This window comes from Homalodisca vitripennis, chromosome 4, assembly GCF_021130785.1.
Source record: "Homalodisca vitripennis isolate AUS2020 chromosome 4, UT_GWSS_2.1, whole genome shotgun sequence".
Taxonomy (NCBI): domain Eukaryota; kingdom Metazoa; phylum Arthropoda; class Insecta; order Hemiptera; family Cicadellidae; genus Homalodisca; species Homalodisca vitripennis.
In genome coordinates this window covers 152,776,902-152,800,460 of record NC_060210.1, presented here as the reverse complement: position 1 = coordinate 152,800,460, position 23,559 = coordinate 152,776,902, and the positions used below count along the sequence as shown (strand labels likewise).

The window sequence follows — 23,559 nt, the reverse complement described above, 5'->3', positions numbered from 1 at the left end:
TAAAGAAGAACTGCGAGTAATATATGAGGTTTTGCACTTCTAATTAATTATATTTACAAACCAAAATTGGAGTTTCACATTTCCCACGATATATATATATATATTAATTTTTTTTTTTTTTTGAATTCTGAGATTATATACACTTTTTGTATCCTTTTTTATAACGACAATACAGTCGAAATATAAAAGCATTTATGTGAAGTCTTTTTCTTTTATTATTTAAAGAAACCTCTATATATATATATATATATATATATATATATATATATATATATAATTAGTTGGGATTCAAAACAGTAAATCTGTCCAAATTTTATGTATATAGATTTGTATATTAAAAATTAAAGGTAAACTCAATAATACTAATTCATTTCAATACACAAATTTTGACAGTTGTCATCCATATGTAAAGATGAAACATAAAATAGTCAAATACATGTTCTTGCTTCACGATCCACGTTCGTCATATCATATTATTTCCTCGGTCCAGTCTAGGAGTTATATCAGTATTTATGTACCTCATTAGAATCTTATAACTCTTCAGTAGGACATAGATGAGATGTCCCATCGACGATTTTGTGTCAGCGCTCACGTGCTTCCACCCAGCGAATGGTTTGTTGAATCAAAGTAACGCTCAGTCCCTCCGTTTTTGGTTTTTTATATATTGTAAATTTGCCGCTCCATAATACCTAAGAAAACTGAATCTAATAAATTTACATTTCCAATTTACTTAATTTAGTAAAATACATTAACAGGTTTTTCTTGTTTGCACGACGTTGAAATAAGAAGTGATTTATTTTTGATATGCTTTCACTCTATAAATAAAAACAAATTTAGAATAGTAGTTAAATTATAAATTAATGAAACATATGACCGCGTTTTCACTATAAAATGTTTACATGGAATAGTTGATTATATTTTACAAGCTCTTTGAATTAATTTGTTGCAGCGTATTGACCAAGATGGGAATTTTAGAGACCACTGGGGCGTAGTCCGGAGGAACTTTATATGTAGGAATAAGCCTATATTTATCCCAGAGAGTCTAAGAATGTTCATGTACAATTTTAGTAAAGTCGGTTAAATAATTGATGCACGAAAGCAAAACAAACAAACAAAGGCACTTTTGCATTAACAATTTTATTAGGATATTGGTTTCTGAGTATAATTATTCTTGTTAAATATATATATATATATATATATATATATATATATATATATGTATATATATATATATTTAAAATATAGTTTCAATTTGAGAATTTACTTATAATACAGTTTACCACATATTTTCCATGTTTGTTTGTTCTAATGAAACGAAGCAGTGCGACTTTATTACAAGGTTTAATTAACTTTAATAGAACTCGGATAAAGCTCATAACTCATTGATTTACGAGACTTTTTGTAGCAATTTGGATCCAATTAACTATAGGTTTATGTATTAATTGAGTATTGATATAAAAGATAGAGAATTTATCAAGCATGCACAAACTTGTGTTACAAATTTAGACAATTTTCACGAAATAATAATATTGGAGGTATCAAACGTGTATTGCAAAAAAGCAGGACCTAGAAAGCTATACTTGTAAAGAATATATTTTACCATATTTATGTTTATATTAACTGATGATACCATCGGCGAAAGCATTTTTGAAATAGAACTTTGTAGAAGAAATAAAAGGTTTATTGATAGTAAACATACTTATAATTTAATAAATTAGTTTGCATAGTATTCATATTGTTTCATTTTGTTTAGAGCATGTATGAAGTAAATACCCATGCAGTAAGCTACAAGGAAGCTATGCGTGTGGTCCTCGAAAATAACGAAGAGAGTCTAGCTAAAGTATTAGCAATAAGACATCATCCAATGTACTCTCCACTTACTCATGCAAAGAGATATGTATGTACTATTCTTAATAGTGTTAATATAAGTAATGGAGTACAGTGATTTAATGTAGGTGGAACAACGTTTTATTCTAAAAATAGTTTTATTCATAATACCAATTGTAACTTCGTACTCGATAAATATTACTCTTATATTAAATCTAAAAATATGCTGCAGAGACATTTTTCATTTGAACAAAAATGTTATAACTTAGATAGTTACAACAAAACTCAATAAATATCCGACTTTTGTACTCGTTTATTTCTTTCCCCGCTTAAAACAAAGAGAAGTAAATATCAAGATATGTTATTGGAAACTATGTGATAATTCACACTAATCTATAGCTGCTTATGTTACAAAAATTAAATAATTATTACTTAATGAGTCATAAAGTATCTAGGTTAAATCGACAAGTATGATTTTCATAGAGACATTGACACCATTCAACCAAAAATATTGTAAACATATTTTGTAGTGTCTATATAAAGATCATATATTTGCGAGATTTTAATGTTTTAACTAAAATGGTCATTTACTCTAAATTAAAAATTTGAATATAATATTATGCATTATTAGTTGTCAAAATGGCAAAGGATAAGATCTTTTAGAATGTTTTTGTTGAAACAACACAAACCAGTGTAGTGAGTGAAAATTGTCACATTAGTTGAAACATATTGTATAATGTAATAAAATAACCGTTTAATAAATTTTTAAAATTTGTTTCCCGTATAGGAAATGATCCAAAAGAAACAGTTGAAGAAGAATTGGTTTGATTTAATAGACTTTGTTATATCCGCGTTCTTCGTCATTGTTGTTTGTACCGTCATCTCTATTTTGTGGAGTTCCCGTTATCGCACAAACAATCAACTGCATACGGTAATGACAAGCTCTCATCACATTAACTTGGGAGCTGTTAACTTCTATTCTATTTCCGACATTAACCAGTAAGTATTTCTGTATTAGTCATATTTTAATGTTTAAATTTACAAATATTATCCATATTTCTTTTCTTTAATTGTTTTACAGTTTTATAGATCCAAAGATTCTAGGATAACCTAAAGTTATAGTTTAATTAGGATATTTTTCTTTACGATTATCACAAAATTAGATATGTCATGGAATATTCCAGAATAAACGGTTTTTAGTGGATATGACAATTGGCTAGGAGGTTGATGTGAGCCTATAATGCAATAAGCTAATCCACAGGTGCTAATATTGCCATAGTAACCAATACTTTAACCATTTATATAAGGAATGGAAAAATATAATTATCAAACTATTCAATATTTGAAATTTTTATAATAGATATTTTAAACACATACCTAAGGTCTTGGATGAAATAGCTAATCAAATATAAACTTTGTTATGGAGAAGTATCTCACACAACAAAAATAATTAATATAATAAATTATTCTTTTTCAATTTCTGGACAGGTAGAGTCCAGAAGTAAGTTATATGGATACTAAACCCAATCATTTACATTGAATTTATGTAGTTACAAGGAAAGAATTTTGTATTTATTTCTTTTTGGAGGTTCTATTTTACAATATAAAACGAAAACAAATTTATATTGTAAATCTAATAAATAAGAAGACAGCAGAATAACAGCAAAACTATGAATTATAAATAACTAATACGACTGTAATTTCCTAAGTGAGCATTTATAAATTTTGTTTATACAGAATGGAAAAGTATTTGGAGCACACATTCATGTATGCAGCGTACAACACAAGATGGTATAATGACGTCACGTTTGTGAAGAAGAATGAAGAGATGAATGCGACACAGGGTATTGTTGTATATTCTGCACAAACAATTTTATTTTTTATTAATAGAAGTTTCATCCTTGACGAGTTTCTTTTAGTTCTCCCGGAGAAGTGTTGGGTACAGCCAAAGCTAATGGACTATTACTTGCATGTAGGGAACACAGCTGATTAGCAAGGGAGTTACGTATGTATATTCACAATGTTTCGAGTTTGCGAATTAATTTCACGAGTTTAGGACATTTGTTTGGCTAGTTCACAAGACAGAATGGCTGTTGGAAGGGGTTGGGCTCCCTCAGGTTACTACGCTAAAAACTATACTTGTGAAATAAATTCCCTATTATAGAATAATAACCACATTATAGTATTTCAAGTGTCACTTTCACTTTTAACACGCAGGGAAACTCAATTGTCTAAAAACTAGTAGTGAGAATGAATGATTGCATGAATATATAAAATGAAAAATGGTGATTCGTTTTATTCTGTATAGCATTTTCAGCTCAATTATATACATGTTTGTAGTAATTTGAGATGATACGTGAAACATTACTGAAAAGAACAGTTCTGTCAAATAATTATTAATTATTTTAAGAGTACTAAAATCGTTTATATATATATATATATATATATATATATATATATATATATATACTTTTAAAAGTATTAAATTAAAAATGTAATTGCAATGGAACAAACCAATTGTTTCGTACTGGGTGTCAATTAAATCCCGGGACTTATTTATTAAAACATAGCAATTAAAAATAGAGCTACACAACATAATCAAATACAATTTTGGTATATTTATTGATCCTTAAGATGTAATGTTGGCATAAGATATACTAATAGGCCTAATCTGAAAAATTTCATGGAACAAAATAATAACTGATTATAACAGCGTATATTTAAAATAGTATTTTTCAACTGCATATGTAAAGAATGATGATTAAAAATGTCATCACATGGCATGGCAACTGGGACCACTACTTTTATTTAAAAACTGTCACCTATTTACAATAAGTACTTTACCTGCCAAGTTTAATATTAATCCCTTTTAGTTTTCTTAACAGTGATTTTTCCTAACAGTGATATTTAATAAATACTATTTTTTATATCTGATGTTTGGAATATGAGAGAGGCTATAAAACATTAAGAATGCATAATGCTAAAATTTACCCTTGTATAACCACCTGTTATGTTGTGCATACAATTTTTGGGAACAGGCGAGTAACCTTAAGTGTCCCTTATGCGAAAGTGGACTGACATCCGGCTTCTTAACAATAAATATATAAACCTAAATTCTATTTTACTGATCGAATATTTAATTTGTTTAACGACTTTTTCTGTCACCGTTGCATTTACTCTTCACAGATAAAATGAAAATAATACAAAATTTGATACATTTTGGTTAAACTCAACATTTTATAATAATAACAAAGGCATAATACATAAAATACTACTCGACGTATGCCCCGATCATACCATTTTCCTCTAAATCATTGCAGGCCGTCACCCTGGCATCCCTTATATTGTTATTAATATGTGTTAAAATAGTGTTTTATGTGTACTATCAGTATTGAAGTCTTTTTAGCCATAGTTTAATTGCTTAAATAATATAAAGCCGTCCCGGGACATTTTTTTAAACCCTGTTTAGTAAAATAACGCTGATTACAATGTGTGTCGATTGATTTTAAGTGTGTACTTTCACTGTCACCTCTTCTTATCACTTAGTTGCCCTGTGACTAACCTTCACTGGCAGGGACCTGGACACCATTATCCTGAGGAAAGTAGGGTTCCTTGCAGTGCACGCAAGTACGGTGCCTGGAGAGAGTGAGTTAGACAATCTGTGGTGATTGATAAGAAGTATCATCTGGCCCTTCAAAACCGTAATCTGAAAAAGAGGAGTTTTCTTATTATTTTCTCTTATGATATTTTCATTTAGATGTTTTATTTATCAGAAACACAAGACACAAACTATTAGCAAGCTTGGACTGAGCTTTAAAATTTACCAAAAGCTCAGAATATATCTCAAAATCTTTACCTTAAATTGAACAGTATGACACAGCATCTTAGAGTGGTTTTATTTTATGATTACAGATTTGAAGACCGGGGCGTACTGGCTATCAGACTTTACTGGGATAGTGTTAGGACTGCCCTTGTTGAGGCAGCTCCGCGTACACACAAGTAAGATCAAAACATACAACGCGTAGAACGTGAATGAGAGAAAGATACGTAAATAATCTCCTCTACTATATTCTTCTAGTTTTTTAAAAGATGAAAACTGTAATTTTTCAAGAATATATATCAAAACTATTTAACTTCATTCAATATTCCACTACACGAATTGTGTTACGTATTTAAATTTTAAAATTAGTCTGGATAGTAAATAATAATAGATTGCCTGCCGACTTAGCTCCTTTGTCACGAAGAAAATATCCAAGCATTTTTTATCCAAAGGATTTTGATATGTATCGGTGTAAATACTCTAATAAATACCAGTATGAATTGGAATGAATCTACAAGTTTATTTGAGTATCTTTTCTTATTGATCACGATATTCACACATACAACATAGTTAATTTAGTTGTAGGTTAGTTTTAGTTTTAACTGTCGTTGCCTTTAAGTTTAACTTTATTACATTTTATTTTATCTTTGAATAAAATCCGTTTAGGATAAAACAATATAATCCTCTATTCCCCTACTTATATTTATAGTATTTAATACATAAACGTAATATTCTTTATCACTTAGGAATCATTTTCAGTTACAGGCATACTGTGTTATAAGGTACTGAGATTCAGTATTAGGTATCTATGAATAAGTTAACTCCAGTTTCACCAGTACCAGGTTTTCCAGTCATTAAAGTAAAGAACCTTTCTGCTTATTAAGCTTTGCTCAAATCTTATTCTAAATCATTGTTCCTAGTTTATTACAAATAATTTCCAGTTTTTACCTATCGGACTAAAAGTTGTGACCTAACTTGCATGTTGCCTAGCCTCTTGAACAATAGGTCTCTAAAATACACGGGATTCAGTAAGCCTGGGATACTAAAACTACAAAGAAACAGGTTTTATGAGAATCTGAATCCATCTTCTGAGTCAGAATATCCATATGTTAAACAAGGTGTCATGTACAAGTTCAAGTATTTAGCTGATTTCATTAGACTACATTTGATATTGAGTTTAAATTGCATATGATTTTATTGAGTTTGAAATTATAACATGTTTATAAATTGTCCATTGTTGTACCAAGTGTTATACATTTTGTAACATATAACGATAGCAAATATCTGACATCCTTTTATTAATCTAACCTTCCATCGTCGTTAACAAACTTTAAACAAAGAAGTACTCAGTTTGTTTACAAATAAGTACTCTGTTATTTTCTCCTTGCCATTGTGATTACCCATAAGACCAATGTTAAAAATATTTGCTACCCCTCAGCCGAATCCCATGGAGTGACTTACACCACCATCGATATCAGTATTGACTTCACAGAAAGGAGAAATATTCTTGCAAGAAGTCTATATATCTGTTCATTCTGAAGGTATCGTGTCAGGAGACACACATAATGGAGACTTTTTCAGACTCCTAAGAGTGCTAACACTCTGTCAATAAACTTCTAGATATCTTACATTGTAGTTGCTACAGTTTACTTAAAACGTATTATTGTGTCTTCCGGTTACTAGGCACCTATTTGCATTTTAAATTCTCCCTTTGTAAATAATTAGAACCAATATTTTATAAAACATTAAATACTAGATCATAATTTAACTTACTCTATAATTGTTTCTCTGAGCTAGCAAGCTTTAATATCTATAATTTTTGAGCTATTTGATAACGATGAATTTCAAAATTTCTAGCTCTATACATTAAATTTACTTTTGGAGACCACCCTCTACGAGTAGCATTTCATATCAGAAGTGGTGTCTGTCTGGTCTTTTTATTGTCTTTTTTCAAAACAATACATACCAGTTAACCTCTGATTATATAGTTTATGAAGAAATTATTAAAATACACAAAAAATCCCTGCATTTGTACATTCGTTAATGGAAAGTATAAATTATATGTACATGATGTTTTATTTTATGTCACGAATGCCCTAATATTTCTTTTAATACTGAAGTTCACAGATTTTAAATTCGTTACGAAAATAAATTTTAAGAAAAGCAGAGTCTACATATTTAACTACTAATATATTTGCTGAATATCTACATATGAAGCGATATTATTCGAATAATTTTAAATGTGTTTTACTTCTCTTAAATTATAGGTATAATTAATTGTTAAAGTCTAATAAAATCGGTATTATTTTAACTATTTATTATAAACATTTAAAGAATTTAAAATCAATGTACTGTATATGGTAAAGATAATATTACAACATTTTCTTATTTTTCTTTTATAAATAGCCATTTTTATTAATAAATTATATGTAGACTTATTTACTTGACAATATGACTTTATACCTAATAGAACACGTAGGATATTTATTTAATAGCCTATTTTTTCTTACTTATTTATCGTTATGTAAATGTGCTTTTCCTCTGACATAATACAGTACCATGTGGGAACCAAGTCAACCAAAATGCAAGCTGCATACCTGGACTCAGTCAATCGCATGAGGATACCGGCGTTTATGGAGTGGGTTGGGAGTCAGCCCTCTATTCTGACGTAATGAAAAACAACTCTCCTTGGAAATATACCGAAAAAGATTCAACATTATCATTTACACTGTTCAGATTATATGGTAAGTACAGTCCATTTACTTAGTAGGATAAAGCTGTAATAAGTTTTGCTTAAAACCTACATCTCTATACAATACTCTAATGGAAATATTAAGGAATTTGTAGTGTTCAGATGAACGTTATGAAACTGATTGGTAATACTACAATCTTATAATTTTACAATATAAAACTAAAACAACTTACACGGACCTAGACGTTATCACATATATGGAGACTGAAACACCGTTTCAATCAGTACAAATATTCAGGTTCTACCAGTTGAAATCTAAGCAGTGGATTATTGGACGTTTCTGAAAGTGGTTTGCCATACTATTAATATTAAAATATCTGAGAATGTAAAGTTGAGTTTAAAGTTGAATAAATATGTATGTATAATGAATAAACAATAATTTTAAGGCCGTAGCAGAAAATCAGCCGTGTATTCTAATTTAAAAACATCAAATAATTTACATCTGATAAAACAATGAAGTTCATTAGTGTTGTCAAGATCAAAGTGCTTGTCATTTACTGAGGTCGTTCTAGCACATGTCACAAATTTAATAAGACATTTACTCAACTAATAATGCATGTGACTGAGATTATTATAGGCAAGAATAAAGCTTCCGTCGAAATTTCAATTTTTTTACTGAGGTTCTTTTAGCATTTGATGACTCAATTATTATGAATGCGAGAGTTTGTGGGAAACTATGTTTGCAAGTTTGGATATTTGTACAATGGTGTTTAGATATTTGATACTCCACCTCACAAAATGTAATGGTCTGATTTATGTGAAATTCTTTATGAATGTTAATGAGATAAAAGAATAACCAAATTGTATAACCATATTTTTTTTATATACATTTTAAATTTGATATACTACTTATATTATCCTTATTCAGAGTATTTTTACTTTCATGAAAAAGTACCATCCGTATCAGTGTTCTGTTAATAGTTATGGCAGTAGTATTATCCAAGTTTTAAGGGAACAGGGTAAGCAAAACACTTTTTTTTGAAAATCATTTTAATGTTTTTTCTTGTTCTCTGAAGTATTCTGAACATTTTTATATATAATACAATACATATATTTATATATATTGTATATTCAATATTTATTGAAATAAATTAAATTCCCCCCCCCCCCCCCGGCTATTGCCATTTATACAAATTTAATGAATGTAAATAGAAGTCATTTGGACAGGTATTTGGTCTTCCGATCATATGTTAGTTTGGTTATTTAAACACATATGTGAAAGAAACGGCAGATACAAAATAATTGAATCGTAAAAAGTGAGGGCTCTGTGGTGTAATGTTAGCACATTCACCCGGCAAGTGAGAGATCCGGGTTCGAGTCCCGGCGGAGCAAGTACTTTTTTTGCGATTCAATATTTATTGAAATAAATTAAATTCGGCTATTGCCATTTATACAAATTTAATGAATGTAAATAGAAGTCATTTTACAGGTATTTGGTCTTCCGATCATATGTTAGTTTGGTTATTTAAACACATATGTGAAAGAAACGGCCAGATACAAAATAATTGAATCGTAAAAAGTGAGGGCTCTGTGGTGTAATGGTAGCACATTCACCCGGCAAGTGAGAGATCCGGGTTCGAGTCCCGGCGGAGCAAGTACTTTTTGCGATTCAATATTTATTGAAATAAAATTAAATTCGGCTATTGCCATTATACAAATTTAATGAATGTAAATAGAAGTCATTTGACAGGTATTTGGTCTTCCGAATCATATGTTAGTTTGGTTATTTAAACACAAATGTGAAAAGAAACGGCCAGATACAAAATAATTGAATCGTAAAAAGTGAGGGCTCTGTGGTGTAATGGTAGCACATTCACCCGGCAAGTGAGAGATTCTGGGTTCGAGTCCCCGCGGATGCAAGTACTTTTTGCGATTCAATATTTATTGAAATAAATTAAATTCGGCTATTGCCCATTTATACAAATTTAATGAATGAAAATAGAAGTCATTTGACAGGTATTTGGTCTTCCGATCATATGTTAGTTTTGGTTATTTAAACACAAATGTGAAAGAAAACGGCCAGATACAAAATAATTTGAATCGTAAAAAGTGAGGGCTCTGTTGTGTAATGGTAGCACATTCACCCGGCAAGTGAGAGATCCGGGTTCGAGTCCCGGCGGAGCAAGTACGTTTTGCGATTCAATATTTATTGAAATAAATTAAATTCGGCTATTGCCCGGGGTCGGGCGGGTCTCGATTGCTAAAATTTTATGAATCGGCGGCTCGGAAATTAAATTCGAGGGGCGGGGTCACTCTTGCCATTTTATAACAAATTTAATGAAAATAGAAGTCATTTTAGGGGGGGGGGGGGGGGGGGGGGGGGACAGGTATTTGGTCTTCCGATCATATGTTAGTTTGGTTATTTAAACACATATGTGAAAGAAACCGGCCAGATACAAAATAATTGAATCGTAAAAAGTGAGGGCTCTGTGGTGTAATGGTAGCACATTCACCCGGCAAGTGAGAGATCCGGGTTCGAGTCCCGGCGGAGGCAAGTTACTTTTTTGCGATTCAATATTTATTGAAATAAATTAAATTCGGCTATTGCCATTTATACAAATTTAATGAATGTAAATAGAAGTCATTTTACAGGTATTTGGTCTTGCCGATCAATATGTTAGTTTGGTTATTTAAACACATATGTGAAAGAAACGGCCAGATACAAAATAATTGAATCGTAAAAAGTGAGGGCTCTGTGGTGTAATGGTAGCACATTCACCCGGCAAGTGAGAGATCCGGGTTCGAGTCCCGGCGGAGCAAGTACTTTTTGCGATTCAATATTTATTGAAAATAAATTAAATTCGCTATTGCCATTTATACAAATTTAATGAATGTAAATAGAAGTCATTTGACAGGTATTTGGTCTTCCGATCATATGTTAGTTTTGGTTATTTAAACACATATGTGAAAGAAACGGCCAGATACAAAAATAATTGAATCGTAAAAAGTGAGGGCTCTGTGGTGTAATGGTAGCACATTCACCCGGCAAGTGAGAGATCCGGGTTCGAGTCCCGGCGGAGCAAGTACTTTTGCGATTCAAAATATTTATTGAAATAAAATTAAATTCGGCTATTGTCATTTCTATACAAATTTAATGAATGTAAAATAGAAGTCATTTGACAGGTATTTGGTCTTCCGATCATATGTTAGTTTGGTTATTTAAACACAAATGTGAAAGAAACGGCCAGATACAAAATAATTGAATCGTAAAAAGTGAGGGCTCTGTGGTGTAATGGTAGCACATTCTCCCGGCAAGTGAGAGATCCGGGTTCGAGTCCCGGTGGGGGGCGGAGCAAGTACTTTTTGCGATTCAATATTTATTGAAATAAATTAAATTCGGCTATTGCCATTTATACAAATTTAATGAATGTAAATAGAAGTCATTTGACAGGTATTTGGTCTTCCGATCATATGTTAGTTTGGTTATTTAAAACACATATGTGAAAGAAACGGCCAGATACAAAATAATTGAATCGTAAAAAGTGAGGGCTCTGTGGTGTAATGGTAGCACATTCACCCGGCAAGTGAGAGATCCGGGTTCGAGTCCCGGCGGAGCAAGTACTTTTTGCGATTCAATGTTTATTGAATAAATTAAATTCGGCTATTGCCATTTATACAAATTTAATGAATGTAAATAGAAGTCATTTGACAGGGTATTTGGTCTTCCGATCATATGTTAGTTTGGTTATTTAAAACACATATGTGAAAGAAACGGCAGATACAAAATAATTGAATCGTAAAAAGTGAGGGCTCTGTGGTGTAATGGTATGCACATTCACCCGGCAAGTGAGAGATCCGGGTTCGAGTCCCGGCGGAGCAAGTACTTTTTGCGATTCAATATTTATTGAAATAAATTAAATTCGGCTATTGCCATTTATACAAATTTAATGAATGTAAATAGAAGTCATTTGACAGGTTATTTGGTCTTCCGATCATATGTTAGTTTTGGTTATTTAAACACATATGTGAAAGAAACGGCCAGATACAAAATAATTGAAGGACCCCCCCCCCCCTCGTAAAAAGTGAGGGCTCTGTGGTGTAATGGTAGCACATTCACCCGGCAAGTGAGAGATCCGGGTTTCGAGTCCCGGCGGAGCAAGTACTTTTTTGCGATTCAATATTTATATTGAAATAAATTAAATTCGGCTATTGCCATTTATTACAAATTTAATGAATGTATATATATATATATATATATATATATATATATATATATATATATATATATATATATGTGTGTGTGTGTAAGTCATGTTTAATTTACGATATTTGTGGACATTTTTCCCATAAAAGGGCACTACCTGCAGTAGTTATGAAGGAGATTAAATCTATTTTTAATGACCTAACCAAAGCAAATCTACTAAAAAATGTGTTCATGAGAAAACCCAAAATCCAAATGAGAGCGTGAACAATATTTTTGGAACCACAATCCCAAAACTGTCTTTGTAGCTTATAAAAGATTTCATTTTGGCATTTATGGTGCAATTTCATGTTTTAATGATGGTTACATTGCCAAATGTGAAACTATGAAAAAATGTAACATGAAAATATTCCTAAACACAATTGAAGCTATGAGGGAAAGACGGAAAATTGTTTCAAATTCCACACAAACACACACACGCGCGCGCGCGCGCGCGCGCTTGTGTAAATCTATGCACTGTTTCAGGTAACATAAACTCTTCAATGTTTGTAATATTTGCAAGATTAAAAATTAAAACTTTTAAAACTACTACTATTATTAAAAAAATCTAATTTTTTATGACAGAAAATACTAATATACTCATATATTGTGTGTGTGTGTGTGTGTGTGTGTGTGCGTGTGTGTGCGCGCGCGCGCTCGCGCTCGCGCGCGTGAGCGTTACAGTCAAATGCCATAATTAAACCTTCAACGCTGTTCTATCAAAATAAGTAACTTTAATTAAAACGAATATTAAACAGTAATTTAAAATGATCTATTCAAAATAGAAAATGGCAATTTAAAATAATTTTTATATGCTTGCAGTTGCCAATCATCAAATATATAGCTCATGTAATTCGCTCAAATAAAATCAATGTCAAAATTATATTAATTTATACTATATTTACTAAGTATATGATAAAATAAATTAACAGAATAAATCATAATTGTATTATTTTTTAGTCTGTTTTAATATTACCCTAATACACTCTACAAATATTATAAAATATTATAGAAAAGTATAAAAACGAAAAACCTCAGTTACTGAATAACACCTATAACAAGTATTATTCAATGTCATTATCATACATAAAAATAACCAGACACACCTGGAAATAACCTGTTTTAAGATCCAGACACAAGTCTTGGAACAGTATTGTTCAACATAGAGGGAGGGATGTTCTAAGAGCATTGAAATTTCCAGTCAAGATAATCCCCAGTGTTGTGTATTTGGTCATTATGAAATTTAACATTAACTAGTTCTGTTAAAAAGCCACAAACACGTAACTTGTAGGATATGGCAATATTATCCTAGTGAAAACAGAATAATAATACGTGTTATACAGTACTAATAATTATTTCAGGTAAATCTGGCAGGTTACACGAGCGTGGAGGGTTATGCTGTTACATTGGGGCCTACGAGACATGAAGCAGACATTACACTGGTAGAACTGAGAAGAAACAATTGGCAGGACAAGTTAACACGAGTCGTAATTTTAGAGATTACTGTCTACAACATTAATCTGGACCTCTTGAGTCAAGTCACTCTCATTGTGGAGTACATGATTACTGGCAATATTCTCCTAAAGGGACAGGTGAGATAAATAAATAAAGACTACACGGTTTGTTATACTAGTCTGCGTATTCTATGTAAGAGTGACTATGAACAACGTTAATCTTGACTTCTTCTTCTTCAGTCAGCCCACTATTGTAGTGGAGTTAAAATGAATGAATACCTTCAAATTATCCTTATGTGCCACTGAGATCATAAATACGGGAGTTTCTGATCCCACTGGGTTAGGTTTATTAGGTTAGTTAAGGTTACATTGGGATAGGTCTGATTAGGTTAGATGGAGTAAGTAACGATGTAAAGTTAATGTAGGTTCGTAATATTATAATACTGCTATATACTATACTACCGTAAGCAATCTGGGCCGCAGCAAAGTATTTTTACAGGAGTGCAACCCCTAAATTTGCCGCCCCCTTTCCAGCATTCAACTCCGGCAATTTAAGAAGTATTTTAAGTGCTTCTTCTAAATTAATTAGTAAATAACTCTGAAGTTCTAAATTATAACTATTATATTTGGGGATTTTGTATCAATGATAGAACTAAGGTTTGTAACTTAAGTTTACTATAAATGTTGGAACAATGCAAAACAATTATTCATCTAATTTTTTTTTATTAATTCAGTTAAATATAATTTTAAGAAACATAAAGTAGTAACGTTGTCATAATAATATACATTACAATAATATTGTTACTTAAATCTCGTAATGTTTACAGTTTTCTAAATGGCACAACCAACATTTCTAATTTTACATTCTTTGAAGTTTGAATAGTCCATTACGTACATGCTTTTAAAAACGAAAAAAATACCATATTTTGTAAAAAAACACAAACTGAACTCTGCATAGAAACTTTGTAGTATATTAATTAGTGATTAAAATGCGGTTTAACCTATTTGTGACCTCAATTAAATATATTTTTCTCGATTTATTGGCAGAAAATATATTAGTTATTTCGTCAAATGATATTTTTGAAGCACCCTGGTGTTAAATTGATAGTATACTATGTATTAATCTGTTTTGTTTCATATTGGTTCTTAGATAATTTTTGATTAATTTCAGCTTGCTAAAGCTTCTTTCTCCTGAACCAACAAAGACTGGGAGAGTAGGGAATATGTGAAGAGCTATTGTAGTGTTTGCGTGGGCTTCTTGTAACTGTTCCTTAAAAATAACTTTAAAAGTCGAGTGTTGTGTGGCATTTTTTAAGTTTGATCCATATCAAGGGCATGCCATTTAAAAAATTTACATTTCATTTACTAGTTCCTCTTTGATAAAATCTTCTGGATAACTATCAACCAATAGTTTTGCTTTAATTTGTATTTCCTCCAAATCGAGTTCATTTATTTGTGAGGTACTCAAAATCCCAAATTTACAATTAACATTTCTTACTGCTTTAAATCTCGTATTCATATCAATCAAATTTCCGTCCAGTATTTTCATTAGAGACATTATAAAAATGTCTTCTTGCGCTAAACAATATTCTTCATCTTCACAGATTTCGTAAGCATCTTCATAATTTTTCTATATTTTTCTTTAAAATCAATTTCCAAACCGTCATCTCGGACCGTGATCTCGGCATCTGCGATAGCTTCCGACCCTAGCTTTCTCTCTTTGACGACAACAGATTTATTACTCTTGGATATTTCGCATAACTCTGTCAAAATTTTTTGTCTTCTCCTTCTAGGAACTTATTGAATATATCAATTTGCTTTATTACACTGTACCAAAAGCAAGTCCACAAAACAAATTTAAAATATTTAATTTCATACAACAGAGCCCCAGTTTCACTTTTAGTCTCTGGCGTGGGTCCATAAATACGTAAATCTTCGCGCTAGATATATTTTATCAATATGTTTGAAGACTATTTGAACTATCTTGTTTTGTTTTCTGCAATCACGGTTAAGGGACCGTATATTTTCAGCACATCCCATATTGAAGTAGATGCACTGAAATAGCTATAAAGGGAATTTAGCACGCTATAATATTTTGTGCAGGGAGACAAGTATCAGCAGCGTGAACTGCGACTAAGTTTATTGAATGAGTTGAGCATGGTACAAATAATGTATCAATTTATCCTAAATTTCAGATGAAAAATAGCTTACATGCACTTTCTTATAACGTTCAATATGTTTCTAAGTGAGATATTGTAATGGGACATAAGAGCTATTGTGTTACAAATTCCCATTTTATGGATTTTGAAAATCACATCTTTTACTTGTTCTTATAACTGGACTTTTGTTAGACGTTTTGTTAAAATAAAAAAGAATCATAATAAAATGTATGACTTCTTTCTAATGACATTCTTCTCTTACAATAGCGATTTTTAGTTCGTTATCTACCTCCTTTCTTTAGATAAACCGCATAAACAAGCAACGTTTGTGATTCGAGGTATTTTCATGTTCTGATAGTTTACTACTAAGATTTTCCATTTTACAAATCCTTCTTCTTTGGCTAATGAGGAAATGTTCGATGCATGCGAAAATGAATGAAATAATTCTGCAAGGAATGCAGTACAAAGAACTTTTGTTTCACTATAAGTTAATTAATACAGGTTTGAAGTATCCAACTGTTATTAAGAGTTCGTCCGTCTCTTTCGCTTTTGGATAAATCCAGTATATAATTACTATCAATACTCATCTTAGTAATGTAACATCTTTCCGCATCACTTAAATATTTTGGCCAAGTACCAGGATCATTAAAATCAAATAGAAAGTTAGTTAGTTTCTCGTTTGGTAGAGGTAGAGGCTGAGGTTAATGAAGGCATTATTTGCCAAATATTTTCACCGAAAAGGTTACTATCACTGTCATCTTCATCCGAGTTTAATAGTTTGTGTATTGGAATCGATGATCCCGAAGTGTTTAAAAAGATATCTTTATGCTGGGAAGTTCGTGGTATATTGGCAACTCATTATCGGATGATAATGGAGTAGGACTTTCTAATGCATTTGAAGTTGTTGGAATTAAATACTTCTTAAAAGTGGCCTTCATCATGCACAGTTCCTTTTCTCCTTTATTATATTTTTCCTGTCTGTGGCAGTTTGTTGCGGCAAGCTATTCTGGTTTTATTATCCTATGAAATAAACGAATAGAATAAATGTGAGTATAAACTAATAAAATAGCCCCAGCAAAGGGGGCTATTTTGATACAGGCCTGGGGCTATTGTGGTACACTGCATTATTTAGGTAAGTAATACTAGTAAAATTTGGATGGGATATAGAGAGATAGCCCAGGGGTTAATAAATCGTCCAGTATAAAAAAAAATTAAATCTTGATTAGAACCTAAGTTATAGACATTTTCATATATCCACCTCAAAACCCCCCAAAAAGACTATTGATATAACTTGTTGTAAAATATGTAGAATGATTTATTAAGTGGGTAATATAAAATTAAAAATTAATATCAACTATCCCTTTGTATTTTAGATTGATTTTGTATGAAATTTCAAAACTCTTTCACATTCACCTGACCAGGAAAGGCATAAGTAATTTTTCTATTCCTGTAACAGGCACTGGGAAATGGCAAAACAGCCTGAATGTCCATAAAATCTATTACAAATCTATCATTTTCTTTAAATGTATACTCGGTTGCCTCTATATTAGTACTTCTTAGTCCTTGAACAATGATTTCACCGTCGTCATCATCAACTTTATCTATTTGGCACACAAACTTAAAGTGGGTAGATTTTCTTGAGCCTCCTTTTACATCAACCAACACAAAAATGTCTTTCTTTATGTTTTCTTCAAAAATTGGAGTTTGGTATTCAACTGCTTCAACAGATTCTTGTTTCATATTAGTCAAATAATCTTGGAGAGAATCGTCAGAGTTTTCACCAATACTAAGATTGCTATCACTTTTATCAGAGTCATCAGTCTTCACTGTGACGAGGTGTTCATCTTTTTTCATATTTGTATTCAACCGTTTATTCTCTTGAAAGGTATTAGTTGATTCTTCTGTAAGATCTGTTAGTTTTGATTCCTCATTCGCTGTCACAGTAGGTTTATCTTTTTTATTTTGTTTTGGTTTTTTCCCCTCAGACCTGTTTTTTCAGCTTTACTCTTTCTTTTCTGACATTTGTTCATTTCTTTTTCAGCTGCTTGTTCTCTGGAAAGTTTTTCTGCTTCGATCCATTCTTCACTGGTGATTATTTTGGATTCTGCATCCACTAGTTTCCTTTTTCTAATTTGTTGTGCTGATCTTTTAATTTTTGTAAGCAAAATTCTCTCAAACGATCCTGCAAGGAATGATTTGGAAGGCGATGGATTAACAATGACGTTTTGAGATGTTTAGAAAACTGTTAGAGTGCTAGAGGTTGAAGCATCCTGCATTTCAGTTTGCGTTGCTGATTTTGAACTAGATGGGGTTGCTAAATTGGTTGTTTCCAATGTTTGTTGATTCATTGCTTCATCATCCTTCTAAGAACCCTCTTTTTGTATTTTATATCTTGAGAGTTTTTCAGCATCTAGACGCGAAATAGGATATTTTGTCCTGTCAAATGGGAAAATTCCTGTAGACTCAAATCCTGTTTTGACATTTTTAGGAGTTACATCTGTGTGCCAAACCTTACACAGCATATCCACAAACTCGACTTTAAGCATTTTTCTTTGGTTTTGACGATACCATTGAAGTAAATGTTGATCCCAAACATACTTGAAAGTCTTAAAACAAGACTTGTCTAATGGCTGCAGGACGTCTGAGGTATGTGCTGGTAGCTTGATTATTGTGATTTGATTGTCACGGGCATATTCAGCTGTCGCAACATCCAAATGTGTCATGTGTCCATAAAAAATGAACTAAAGTGGTCTTTCCTTCACTATTTTACTAAATTGTTTAAAGTAGTCATGAAACATTTCTGATGTCATCCAGCCATTTTGACTACATGCATAAAATGTTCCTGGTAAGTCTTTTTCTCCTTTCCAAGTAGACCATAAGTTTGCAACCCTGAAAAATGATCAAAGGAGATGTGACTAAGCCTGCAGCATTACAACATGCTAACACTATTTGTTATATTATCTCTGCCAGTGCCTTCCTGTGTTCTGTGGGTTTCTGACCTACTCTAGATAACAACTCTACCGTGGAGGGATCACTGCAAAATGATGTCTCGTCCAGGTTGTAGATGTGGTTTGGTTTGTCTTCCAATGCCAAGTCTTTTATTTTTTTTTTCTACTAAATCGTATAAATTATAAATTAGAAATGGATCGCTTGTATCAATCTTGGGAGCTTTTTCCAGTGGCTCCATTTTCTTTAGGCTCATTTTTTGTCGTTCACAAAATACTTTGTACCAATCATGGCCTGGTCGGTTTCCTACAAAAGGAACAGTCAAACTGTTTTGCTCCACATACTCCTTTACAACATCTAAGACTTCTTCCTTAGACAAGGCGAACCCATTTTTGGCTATGGTCCTCAAGTGAGTTGCCAATTTTTCTTCTATTTCAATTGACAATGCCTGGGGGTTTGTAATCGGGGTTATCTAGCTTCTTTAAATATCTATGTAAAAACATTTTGTCCATTCTTAAATCATCACTGACTGCACGAAGCAATTGTCCTTCATTTACTAACACAACCGCCCCTAGATTAGAATGTCTTGTGGGTAAGTCTTCCGGGTACCTCTAGGTTTATATTTACGAACCATCTTGATTTAAATTAAAACAAAGCAAAAGTTAAATGTCAAACTTCACTTTTTGTCAAAACCAATCTGATTCATACCTGAAACACACCAAAACCCAAAAGAAATATTATTATAAGCATCGTTTACAAGATTTAAGGAAATAAACACATGTATCACAATAGCGTATCATAATAGCCCCTGTTCCTGTATCACATAAGCCTCGTAAAGTTTTAGGGCGTTTTTACATCAACTGGATTACCTCATCACAATCATCTAAGTATAAAACAAATGTAAATTTAGTTATGAATCTAACACACACCAACCCCCATTCGGTGACATAAACAAAAAAATCCTTGAGACCAAAAGTTTCGATAGTTTGCACAAAAGTTTTTTTTAACAAATTAAAGACGTATTAATTTTTTTTAGTTCTAATATTTGTGTTATGCACTAAGTACTATATGTTGGTAAACTCAACATAAAATGGAGCCTATTATGCATTTTTTCCTAGCTCAAATCTGTTGTTAAAGTGATTCTTTTCACGCGCATCACATTAGCCCCAAGTTTTAGGGTCTATCACAATAGTCCCGACTGACCCTAATTTCTTATTCTAGATATTTCATTTTCTCTTCGTAGATGTTCCTTTTTATAGATAATAGCACTAACACGAATGACAAAACACAATATTTATAAATACTCAAACAAACATTTAACTGAATAAAATAGTATATCGCAATCCATTAACAGGGATAGACTTAATTGCATACAACTGGCAAACTAACTACAACACAAAAGGTTATAAATATATACTGAAGTGATTCGTGTGGAGAGTCTCTAAACCACGCGCAAACAGTACTGACTCATCGACTGACCGTCTATAACGTTGCCACCCCTACAACATTGCCACCCCCTCCCTACACAGTATAGCTGCGGCCCTGTACGCAATTTAGGGTTAGAAGGTAGCATGCAACTGTTTGCGTCCATCAACCGTGAAGTGTGAGTTTAGATTGCAACTTGTGAGTTTGGAATAAAATAGTTTTTGAAAATTGCTTCCTGCATTGTAATAATTATAACTCAAAATACTGCTGGAGGGGGCAGGAACAGTTTTATAAAATATTTGTAAATATGTAAATACTGTGATTCTTAAATGTGAAGTCAAAAAAACAGTCCAAAAGCTTTGGCCTACCTCCTTTAGACTTGTTATATCTCCGTAAGATATTTATGCCACACAGGATGTATTAGATTCCTTTTTCGACTTACCACAACGCTCAAACTAGTTACATCTTCGGTTCAATATTTACCTTAATTCTATATCACGTAGATATGAGGTAAATTATATTCGGTTGTAAATAACTAAATAAAATGGTTGCAGATTGGTTTTAGGGTGTATTGATATGTCATGTTAGCTTTTGAAGCACCTTATAAAAATATGTGTCTTTGCTCTACATGTGTATTGTTTATTACAACTATCTTATATGTAAATCGCGAGAATATATGTTTTCATTATTACAGGCCACAGGGGAGTTACATAAGTTTTCAGTAACTTACGAGTTAAATTTTGACACAACTGTTTCACAATGATTTAAAATTGTTAAAGCCAAACATTTGTTAAATTTAAGCCTATTTAGAGTTCATTGTCATATGTTGATTTCTGTTTGCTTAATTATGTGTATTAAATTTATTTTTACACGTTTAATAACACCAAAAATGCCCAACCTTTAAACTTAATACTTAATTTCCTAACATATAACAATGAAAGGCATTAAACCCGATTATATTAATTACGCGTAAAACCATTACAATAATAAATATTAAACAGACCCCATATGCATCGTTTAAAATCATATTAGTTAAAGGGCATTAAATTAAGTTTCTTATTATATATTTTTAAGAAAACCGATTATCTTTTGTTCTGCTAAAAACTGAAAAATGGCTAAATACATGTTAAAAACACATATTCACACATAAATACACACACACAACACATAATCACATGTTTTTATTTATACCTAGTTTCAACATAAAACTGTTGACAGATCCTAAATTTGCATTAGTACAAAAAATATATACTGTATTATACTGAATCAATAAAGTAATTATATAGGAAAGAAAGAATTTGTTCTGTGCTTAGCACTCAGCTTCGTAAACACATGGAAAATTTGGACAGACGCACGACTTAAATGTTGCTAATTTATAGTTAGTGTACTTAAGAATTTGGCAGCCAAGTTTGATTTATAACAATGTAACGTGACTTTCTTGATATATGAAAAGAAATGTCCCCAATAAGATACAAAGCTAAAAACAGTAAACGATTTCATTTCTAATCATATTTTAGCCTGATATGTTTTAAACCAATAATAATGGTACTATTTGTTGTTATGTTGCCATAATTTATTTCCTCACATCTTCTATAATTCTTTTATTTTATTTCTTTTTCTTCTAGGTCATCTCTGTGAAGCACATCGTAGTGTTCAATGTCTGGAAAATCATATATATTTGTTACATTGTATTTTATCTTTACCGTTGTCTTTCGCATATCAATCGAGAAGGCCTATTTGATTATCTCTTGAGTGTAACAGATGTGCTTCGTTTACTTATAGTATTACTCGGTTTCATAAGCTTTGCTGTCTACTTTATTTTTTATTATACACTTAACAGTTATGTTTCGTCATTCGAAAAACAAGGCATGAATATTTATTTTGACTTTGATACATTTATGTTATATTTCGTACAGTTACAGATATGGCTGTCAGTCCTATTGTGTATAGCTATTATACGTTTACTTATGTTACTGCGTTTTGGTAGAGCAATAATAACTTATTATTACACAATAATACTTTCATTCAAATTGATACGTTGGCTAATACCTGTGCTAATATCATACTTGATAACTCTTTATCTTTTAGCTTTCTATTTAAATCTATATTCAATGTTAGATATATACACTTTGATACAAAAATATCACAGAATAGTCTTTAAACCTACAGAGATTGCACAACTTCATGCAACACTGTTTATATTTCTTAAGATTGTTTCTTTAGGTGTATTTATGTCAATTTTCATTATAATATTTATGTATTATATTAAAATTGCTCGTTGGCATAAACTGAAACATTCAGATGATTTTAATTTCATACATTTTCTTTTATTTCAATCAAACAAAATATTAAAAAGGAAAAATAATTAAATGTGATTCCAATAACTTTTTAACCTTGTACACATTAACTTAAGTAAAATAAAAATAAAGTTAATAAATAAAACTGAATTATATATTTATGTATTGTATATATTACTTAACAATTACTTAATATTTAGGTACTTAATACAATTAATCAATTTTATGTATAATTTTGAATTCATTTAATTATGTTAAAATATTTTAACTGTTATAAGGTAGTTCAGTGCCTAATGTTGTGTTTTACTTTTATAATATATCTATCGTTCTAGTTGTTACTACCATGTCAAAAAATAAATGCCTTACTGTTAACTGGACTTAGTTTTTATGAGCTATAAGTGTAAACATGTTTCTTATCAATATCTGTCCATCTTTACGATAACTATTGATAGAAAGTGTTTTGGCGTTTTCTCCTCAAATTCAATAACGTTCTTTGTTTATCCAAGATGAAACTATCAACAAAATGTCAAATTTCTAGAAACTTTATATTAAGAGTTACCACATAAGCTGTGAAACAGAAAGAGGACGCCATAGTTCTAAGAAGTCTATACCTATTCAAATAATTAAAAATATCAAGTCAATTTCATTTTTTTTAATATCTAGCTGAATATTTTTCCTGTGCGTTTATAATGTTACTTC

General features: G+C 31.3%; 1 protein-coding gene across 1 annotated transcript in view; it reads left to right on the top strand.

Moving 5' to 3' along the window:
* The window catches only part of LOC124360349 (polycystic kidney disease and receptor for egg jelly-related protein-like), an 84,988-nt gene extending 61,775 nt beyond the window's left edge, over positions 1-23,213 (top strand). Inside the window, exons 12-18 of the mRNA XM_046813903.1 lie at positions 1,754-1,897; positions 2,615-2,826; positions 3,565-3,671; positions 5,740-5,826; positions 8,203-8,391; positions 13,941-14,171; positions 22,189-23,213. Of these exons, the coding sequence (XP_046669859.1) occupies positions 1,754-1,897; positions 2,615-2,826; positions 3,565-3,671; positions 5,740-5,826; positions 8,203-8,391; positions 13,941-14,005 (804 nt within the window). The 3' untranslated portion in view covers positions 14,006-14,171; positions 22,189-23,213. The remainder of the gene's footprint in view (positions 1-1,753; positions 1,898-2,614; positions 2,827-3,564; positions 3,672-5,739; positions 5,827-8,202; positions 8,392-13,940; positions 14,172-22,188) is intronic.
* The last annotated feature ends 346 nt before the right edge of the window (positions 23,214-23,559 follow it).